The 9546-nt window shown below is 40.2% G+C and overlaps 2 protein-coding genes across 2 annotated transcripts in view; both read left to right on the forward strand.

The window, feature by feature from the left end:
- LOC126400227 (5-hydroxytryptamine receptor 3A-like) overlaps window positions 1-1449 on the forward strand; it is a 7313-nt gene extending 5864 nt beyond the window's left edge. Inside the window, exon 9 of the mRNA XM_050060787.1 lies at window positions 1210-1449. Within this exon, the coding sequence (XP_049916744.1) occupies window positions 1210-1449 (240 nt within the window). The remainder of the gene's footprint in view (window positions 1-1209) is intronic.
- Window positions 1450-4922: 3473 nt separating this feature from the next.
- The window catches only part of LOC126400228 (5-hydroxytryptamine receptor 3A-like), a 20815-nt gene continuing 16191 nt past the window's right edge, over window positions 4923-9546 (forward strand). Inside the window, exons 1-5 of the mRNA XM_050060788.1 lie at window positions 4923-4959; window positions 5378-5452; window positions 5658-5735; window positions 5972-6025; window positions 8948-9126. Coding sequence (XP_049916745.1) covers window positions 4923-4959; window positions 5378-5452; window positions 5658-5735; window positions 5972-6025; window positions 8948-9126 — 423 coding nt within the window. The remainder of the gene's footprint in view (window positions 4960-5377; window positions 5453-5657; window positions 5736-5971; window positions 6026-8947; window positions 9127-9546) is intronic.

The following is a 9546-nucleotide window of genomic DNA, read 5'->3' on the forward strand; positions in this document are numbered from 1 at the left end:
CGAAACTCGTTCATTTCACCAATATGTTTTTATGAATCGCTAGAGTTGCTTGTCATCATCACCCGGGTCATTTATACTGACCTACTAACCTCTGACCTGGATGATGTCAGAGGCAATTCGTAAAGACAATCCTCTTTACCACCGAAACGTTCACCTTTCTGTTTCTCACTTTTTACTGAGCACTATGTAATAATAAATTCACGTTTTGCATAAGTAGTGCCTCTGCTTTTTGTGCAGTGTGCGGGCCGTTCTACACAAGCGATGAGAAGAAATTAAAGAAATGTAAATTCTCATAGTTATTTACTTATCAAGCAAACAAATTCAAGGAAAATAAACAACTTATGCATGTGTGTAGGCTACTTACTCAATTGAAAGTTGCCCGTTAGGTCCTGCAGGCTTTGGCTGGGTCTTCCAGTTTACTTTCGGGACACGAAAAAAAGTCTCTACAACAGCCCGGTTGATCATAGAAGTGAAATCCTCTGTAGTTGTGAGACAGTCATTTCTGGAGACATCCAGACGTGTAGCCTATCTCCTGGCCTCAAATCCCACTCGGAGCAACAAAGGCATTCCTCCTCTGTTGGCATAGTGGAACATTGTCCACAAGAACACCACCAGTTAGCATCTATTCTTGGACGTGCAGCGGTTTGTTGTTCTCTGGCCAACTGTTCCTCTCTCTGCCTCCGCATCCTCCCTTCAAAGAGCTCCTCATCCGTATACTGTGGCTCAAAACGATAAGGACGTCCATCATATTCAAAGTCGTCGTCCACAGCCTCAAAATCTGACAAATATTCAGCCATGTTTCAAAAAACTAACAGTAGCAAATTCCAGTTGTAAACAGAGCCGTGCTGCGGGTGTGCGGCGGCGCGCGCACCTGGATGACATCATCCAGGTCAGAGGTTAGTAGGTCAGTATAAATGACCCGGATGATGATGACAAGCAACTCTAGCGATTCATAAAAACATATTGGTGAAATGAACGAGTTTCGCGGCAGATAATGTGTTATTTAGAGCCTCATTGTCGGTGCCCCGATCATTCCCACTATATGGATGTACGCGGCTCTCGCGGATCTAAATATCTTCCGAAGGACTCCAAATGACACCAAACTTATCTGGGTGAGTAAACAACAGTATTTAATGCCAGAAATAAGGTCCAGGTTGTAAAAAATGGAACTTCCCCTTTAAATACCAGTCGTTTAAATCACTTTGGCAGGGAAGCAGCAGCCAACTGACAGAGGAGTCCAATACCTTGGAGAAGGTCTCAGATGAGCTGAGGGCAGTGGAGAAAACACTCACTCTGGTTCGTAAATGCAGGATGGAAAAAGGGAAGCCCGGCTACTGGACCAGAGTCGCTAAAACAATCAACAAAGTTTTCTTTATTTTCTACATCACAGTGGCGAGTGTTTTTTTGGTTGCTATTTTTTCAATATGGAGCTATGCAGAAGATGAGTAGAGGTTAGGTTTAAAAATATGACTAATGCTGGGCCCACACTACACAACATTTCTGTCACTGTGTCAGATTATGTGATTGTGGAGTCATAATTGTGTAATTGATTGTGCTGTGACTTGGCCGACAGACATGACAGACTTCACACTGGTCCACACCAATCATCCCCGATCATCTTTCACGACGTCTGTGAAGTCATCAGGTTAATCTTGTCTTATTTTTATTACTATTTCTATTATTTCAGTCACTGTGGCTGTTCATGTCCCAGCCGAAATGTTGTTGTAGTAACATAAAAAGTGCCACCAGGTGGCAGGAGCTAAATTTGAATTTCATACCGCATGCAAACTATGGCAGTCACTGAGTCCTCCACAACAAGTTTCTGCAAATGTTTCACAATAATAGCCTGTTTAGAAAATTAAGGGATTCTCTCAACCAAAGTTATAAGGGGTTTTTAATTTAATACAGATACAGGAAGTGTTGAGTTTGAAATGATGGCACAATGCATTAACTTTATCAAGGCAAACAGGAGCGGATAAGAAGTAAAAATAGAAAAATACAGAGGAAATAATAAACAGTGGCCCATTTCTAATGTAGTCTGTTTGAAATGAAGCTGGTAGCCTCTGCAGTTGTGGTGAGTAAAAGTTAATTTCATTACTTTATATCCTCCATTATGAAGAAGTTGATACAGTGCCTCTGTTGTTCACACCATCATTTTTCCCTTTTTTACTCTGTGTGGTAAAGTCTCTAGAGGAAATAATCAAAAACCCTGGGGTGTTGTTGTCATACAGTTGTCCATAGCAGCAGATCGCTCTGTATTCCTATTGGTCAAAGTGATGGCTGTGACGGGAGAAGTCCAGAACAACAAAAAAGAAAATCAAACATGTTAGACTTTCTGTTGGAACATCATGAGGTGTCCCAGATGTGGTTGTTGTTCACAATCTGAGCTATAATTGGGCTGATGTCTTGTAGTGTGAACCTGACATAAGTAATTTTTCCATTTAACATGGATGTTAACACATCCGTACGCTGTGTTCACACCTGTAGTTCAGTTCCACAGGTCTGGACCAAAGAAAACAATGACCCATTGTTGCTCAATACCGACTACTGAGGGTTCGCATTGACTCATTACAAACAAAATACATGGACCCACGGGATAATCTAAAATAATTTCTTTCTGACGACCCAATGCTGCAGTTCATTGTCTTTACTAAAAAGCCTCTGCAGTCAAATAATTTTATTATTATTAATGTTATTAATGGCAGACACTGTGCATTCTTATTTATCTTCAACATCATCTTCCCATGATGATTCCAATAAAGTTGTTTTTTAAACAAGATGTCAACAACTACGTCTACAACAAGACAGAAAAGCAGCATTTTCTTTGTGTCTTTTACACACTGCTACATGTCTAACACATATACTCTGTATTAGCCTTTGACACCAGTGTGGCTGTGCTATGAAGTTATAGTAACACATGCCTTTGATATGTAATATGCAAAATTGTACTGTTAAATGAGTCTTTTAAATAGATGCTAAAATATATAAAAATTTCAGTGTAGCCCTTTTTAAGTTCATATCAAGTTCTCTTATATGGACATGTAATGTACTACTGTTGAAGTGTTTTTGTTTGCTTGTCCATAATACAAAGCATATACATATAGGCTACTATATAACAAGTTTTTTTTTTGTTTTTTTTTTGAAGATGTGGAGAAATAAAAGTTCTGTAATCTGTAAACATGTCATCTGAAATAAACAATATAGACAAACTTTGCATGTGTGTGCATGTGTTACAAAACACAACTTCCTATTACAGGTGTGTAAACGAAATTTCAAAACAAGTTTTGCCTCCATAATGATTCAGAGCTACCACACAACACACATCCACATACACACACAACCACCCAAACAAAGACGCACACACACTCCTACACACACACGTACACACTTCAAAGCATGACTTCACACTACAAATGCGATACTAAATTTCAAAAACAAAGTTTGCTTACATAATGAATCAGATATTCCAAACAACACACACATGCACACACACACACACACACACACACACACACACACACACACACACACACACACACACACACACACACACACATGCAAAAAGTGAAACGCATGATTGGATGATAATTTATACTTTAAGCTTTATAAACAGCCAAACAAAACCGTGTTCAAAGTTGCTTTGATCAGGTGTGGATTGGCCATCAGGAATCAGCTAACTGGTGAGCTCCATTAAGGGCGCGATCACACAGAGATAAAACACTAGAAGCGCGACGCCAGTAACACAATTGTTTTCCTATGATACGGCACGTGTGACTGGCGTTCAAGCGTCTTTTCAAACGGGCGTTTTTCCGGCGTCTTTTTAGGCGCGTTTTTGTAGACACTTCTTTTTAGAAGCGCGTTTCTAGATGCGCATAGATGCTGAAAAGTTAAAATATTTTCAGCTTTTTTGAGCGTCAGATGCCAGTAGCTTGCACGCATTGAATAAGCGCTTCCAGCGTTTCAAGCATCTTTGAAGCGTCCGCGTCTCTAGCGTCTCATTTCTGTGCGATCACCCCCTAACTTTCACCACAAGAGCAAGCCAAGCACTAACAGTATCATCTGCTTAGAAGTTGTCATGTCTCATTCTCAGCTGCCGGCAGCTACCTTCTCATTTGTACTTTCAGTCCGCTTTCTCCAGTCTTCTGTCTTGACCCTTGAAGTCTGACATGACATGATGGACAGATCCACCTAAAGGGATGGGGGAGGTGACCATGGCCAGTACCACTGCACCTGCCCTACTATAGGTAGAGTATTGACAATTCTGGGACCATGTAACCACTAATCAGATGGGCTGTTCCAGCATCAAGTCATCAGGTCTTTCTTTTTTTTCCCTACAATTATTTTTCCCAACATTGCTGGCGGCGACCTTGCAGCCTACAAGGTGGGCCAGCCCATCTGGTATTTGCAGAATTTGCAACTTTATCAAAAGGGGCAACTGAGAGGAACAAGATGTTCAGTGGTAAGAGAGGTTATGAAACTGACTGTGCCCTGGGAGGTTTGGGAAAACTCAGCACGACTGTCATAACTGAGAGCAGGTGTAGCCTATTTACTGTTAATAAATGTACACTGTAGTTGTTAGTGTGTGCTTCACTGAAGACTTCCATCAGATGCAGCTCCTACATTAAACTACTTAACTCGGGAAACTTAACAGCCGCAACAGCTGAATCAAGAAGCTTATGGTTTGATGGCAGAATTGATTTGCCCACAGGCGGCTAAGTGTCGAGGGTGTTGGCAGTTCCTGGCAGCTTTGTTGCATAATGCTATGTTTCTATCAGTAGACCAATGACATCCCCCCCAGCCCTAAATTTGCCCAGCCCTCTCCACTACAAGGCAATGATATTGTTATTGCCACACACATTTCCAGACATCACAGTTAATGCTCAGAGGACGCTCACTGACTGTGCAGACCTCTCACAGTCATGATGCTTGCAGGTTTCCTCTTTCTGCTCCTCCTCACAGGTAAGCTGGAACAATTCTGTATGATGCATGCAGGTGTGACATTTCTGTTGCTAACCCAATATGATGGAGGTGAATGGAGTTTTGTTATACAGCATGAAAAACAAACGAAGAATAATAATACAAGCAATGTCTCTTTTTAAAAAATCTGTTCACGGTGTGATATGTGGATAATTTAGAGTAACAGGGACACTGTGCCTGGGAAGAGAGATTGCTGCTGAATTTTTAATTGTCAATAAAATCCCACTCACCTCCACTGTTTTAGGGTAGAGACAAAAATCTCTGAGATGGAGAATCAGTTAAAAACCTTAACTACAAAACTGTCTGCAGATGCACTTAATCATGCTGTGTATGAAGGCAGAAGATGTGTGTTCATGAAAATGATATTAAATCTAAAGAGCTGTTTACTCTTTTCTTTCAGATGGAAGTACCTTCAGTTACTCAGAGCACACAGAGCTTGATGATCAACAGAAGTCAAATCAGAGCTTTGAGGAAGGTAAGTACAGAAATAAACACTCCAAATATGCACAGTAATTATATATATGTGAATATTTATATTTCTCACAGTTATTAAAGACTCTCAAAACCAATTAAACATCAACTACAAAACTATCTGCAGATGCACTTAATCATGTGGTGAATGAAGGCAGTAAATGAAAAAAAGTATTAAATCTAAAGAGCTGTTTATTCTTTTCTTTCAGATGGAAGTACCTCCAATTACTCAGAGAAACCAGAGCTTCTTGATAATCTACTGAAGTCAAGTGAAAACTCTGAGGAAGGTAAGTACAGGAAATAAACCTTCCAAAAGAGCACAGTGATTATATGTATAAATATTTAACTCTGTAGCAGTTATTACAGAATCTCAAAGCCATTTCAAAATTACATTTTAGGATGTTAAATGATAACATTGATACGATTTCAAAACTGTGTACTGAGAGTTTTTGCTAAGAGTTTAACAAAACTGTAAACTGCTTCAGTTGAATCAGGGTAAGACCTGTATACTCTTTTCTGTCAGGTGGACATTATTTTGATTATCAACATTTCTACTACTTCGATGACAGTGCCGAAGGTACGTACGGGCAACAAACACTCTGAAAGTTCACAGTAATATGTTATATGAATATTTATTCCTGTAACTTTAATAATCAAAGTCTTGAAACTTCAGACACTTTTGAAACATATAGAGGTGTAAACAGCAAATAGACAAAATGTTTAGAGGTATGATATGCAGGATTGTCAGTTACTGTTTGTAAACATGCTCACCAGCAAAAACAAAAGTAATAGCCAACCCCAGATTCACTCTTGTTTGGCATTCTGTTTCACTATATTCTTGTTTATACGGCACCGTGCCTCATGCTGCTTGCGGTCTGGCACCTGGGGCCTGTATCATGAAGCAGGATTAATGTCTTAGCGAGGTAACTTCAGGGTTAACCCTGGGTTTTCAGTCTCACGAAGCCGGTTCAGTTCTTATCGGGGTAGATCACCATGGTAACTTACTCTGAACGGCTATCCTGCTCTGGAGCAGGGTAAGTTCAGGGTTGAATCTGATCCTATAAAAAGCACCACCCACTGGCCAATCAGCTGTTTGGAAAAAAAATAACTCAGCTGACAGAAATGCAGCCCAGTCATGACGGGAAGTTTAATTCATTTGATTGATTTTGATTTGAAAGTTTTTTTCTTCTCTATTATGTGATTTCATTGATGTTTTGACAGGGGAATTTCTTTGATACGCTGCGCTTCTCTCATGATTGTGATTGGTCTGCTGTGTGCGCGTTCACGGCTCTTGATAAAGCAGTCTGCTGTGTGCGCGTTCACGGCTCTTGATAAAGCAACCCTGGGTTGAATTACCGAGTTGATATCCAGCGTCGTGATACCGATTATCCTGATTGCCATTGTTAGGGTTAGTCAACCCAGGATAGGTCTGGGTAACTCAGGAAAGGTTGATCTCGCTTCGTGATACAGGCCCCTAGGTTGCTACCTTTGTAAATATCTCCGCCCTCACCTGAGGGGTATTCCAGGAAGGAGGTTCTATAAACTCTGAGTCTAATCCTGAACTCTGAGTTGACTTACCCTGAGCTGGGAAACTCTGAGTATCTGGTTCCAAAACAGCAGGTTCTAATTAGTTCAGTCAACTCTGAGTAGGTACACCTTGGCCCAATCCCAAACCACTCCCTACCCACTACCACTTCACTACCGAGTGTCACTCCAAATCAAGTTACACTCGCAGCTACGGAGGGCACTCCTGATTAAGGGGAAGTGTATGGCCCGGGTTCGACTCCACCCTGTGGCACCTTGCTGCATGTCACTCCCTCTGTCTCTCTCCCCCTTTCACGCTTAACTGTCCTGTCAATTTAAGGCAAAATGCTCCCTCAAAACAATGTTAAAAAAGAATTCTTATTTTTCTAATTTCAGCAGCTATTTTAAGCACATATAGATGGTTGATGACTTATTTAAAGCCCCACCCTCGCCACCTAGCAAAAATCTCACTCTGAACTGACATCATCATAGCATACAGGTGAAAAAGTGGTGGAGTGGTTTTGAATAAAAATGATTTTCATGTAGGTGCAATCTCACAGGGGAAAAACACACTTGAAAGCAGCAATTAAATATAAACACATCATTCAAACAGGTAAGGCATATTTTACTTGGCCATGACTGTACCTTTCTTTAGTTTTATTCATATTTGATTTATTAAACAAAGTAGCTTAAATAAGCTGTCATTCAGTGGCTATGTCATTATCAATCAATCAATCAATCAATCAATCAATCAATCAATTTTATTTATAAAGCCCAATATCACAAATCACAATTTGCCTCACAGGGCTTTACAGCATATGACATCCCTCTGTCCTTTGGACCCTCACAGCAGATAAGGAAAAACCCCTTTAACGGGGGAAAAAAACCCGGTAGAAACCTCAGGAAGAGCAACTGAGGAGGGATCCCTCTTCCAGGATGGACAGATGTGCAATAGAATATGTTTGAACGTTCAAACAGATATTCATTGGGGAAAGACAACACATCTAAACGGGGTCTGAAGATCCTCCCCCGGCGTAAAGCATTGTGAATTAATTCTGCCTTGATATCGATCAGACTTCCTACGTACGGACAACCCATGTCTATCTGCCAGCTTGCTTCAGGCTCAGCAGTAGGGAGGAGACAGGGTGAACTCAGGGTTTCTTAAAGAAAACCTGCTCGCTGGTTCACAGAGTCAGTTGCCATGGTGATTGACTCAGAGTTTGACTTACCTCTCTTTCTGGAACTGAAAAAAAAAATGAGTTTCCCTCATGTCAGGGTTAACACACTCAGAGTTTTCACTAAACCCACTCTCTGGAATACCCCTCTGGTTGCTGTGAGGGTACACAACAGCACCAACTGCAGAAAAAAATAAGGAAATAAGAAAATACAGGCAGAGGGCAGTCTCTGCAGGAAAATACACAGCCAAACACTTCTAGGGTCAAAGTTGATGATTGAAAGACACTACTTCTGTGTGAGTCCCTACACCGTTTATTAGAAAAATCCTCCATTGTTCTGTATGTCTTCAATCAGACTTTGACTGTTGTGAATGCATGAGGATTGGCGTTGGCTGATGTTAGATGCATTTAGACAATGTGTAGCAGATGGATCTCAAATGAAGAGCCCTATTTAAAGTTGATTTACTGTAAAATGCTTACATTAAAAAATCATTAGTGGACTGATGACATAAAACCCTGCGGTTCTGCCCACGCCCATCTGATAATGGCCTTTCAGTGACCACAAACACTGGATATTATGGAAGACATTTGTGAGCTGATGTTTTTCAGAGTTTGATAATGAATTCATGAGCAGCGGATCCCTCCCCACAGAGATTACCGTTTGTCATTTCTTCTAAAATATACATTAGAATGAACAGTTGCCAATGAACAGCATATTCAGTAAATCTGATGTCCAGAAAAACAAAAAACAAGCTTTTAAGTTCCAGTTGACAAATGAACTCTTTGACTGACGACATGTCTTGATGTTTCTGCTGTAGGTGAGGTGTCCACTGAGCTTCAGTGTGGTTATGAGGATGTTTTAAAATTCCTAAACCTGACCAAAAACAATGAACTGTACACCTCAGCCCGACCTGTTAAACACTTCAAAACGAATACATCAGTATGCCTCACAATGGAGGTCTATGACGTCCTAGATGTGGTAAGTTTTCTGTCATTTTGTCCTTTTAAAAGATATACTTCACCCACAGGATGATCATATGTATATCAATTACGACGTGTTACCTTAAATTCATGAACTAAACTCAGGTCTTCTCACATGCCTCCTGCATGGTGAGTGTAGAATCCAAAAATGAAAAAATTCTTGATGAACTGAAGTAAATGGGCACCACGTTTGACAACAACAAATCTGTATCAAAACATCAGTTTACAAACTCTCACAATTTGTGCAGTGTGATCCAACTCTCATTTAATAATAATAATAATAATAATAATAATAATAATAATAATAATCTCAACTCAACTCAACTCAACTTTATTTATAGAGCACTTTAAAAACAACCACAGCTGAAACAAAGTGCTGTACAAAAATAAAAACATAAGACAAACAATAAAAACAATA

The sequence above is a fragment of the Epinephelus moara genome, chromosome 13 (assembly GCF_006386435.1).
Source record: "Epinephelus moara isolate mb chromosome 13, YSFRI_EMoa_1.0, whole genome shotgun sequence".
NCBI lineage: Eukaryota > Metazoa > Chordata > Actinopteri > Perciformes > Serranidae > Epinephelus > Epinephelus moara.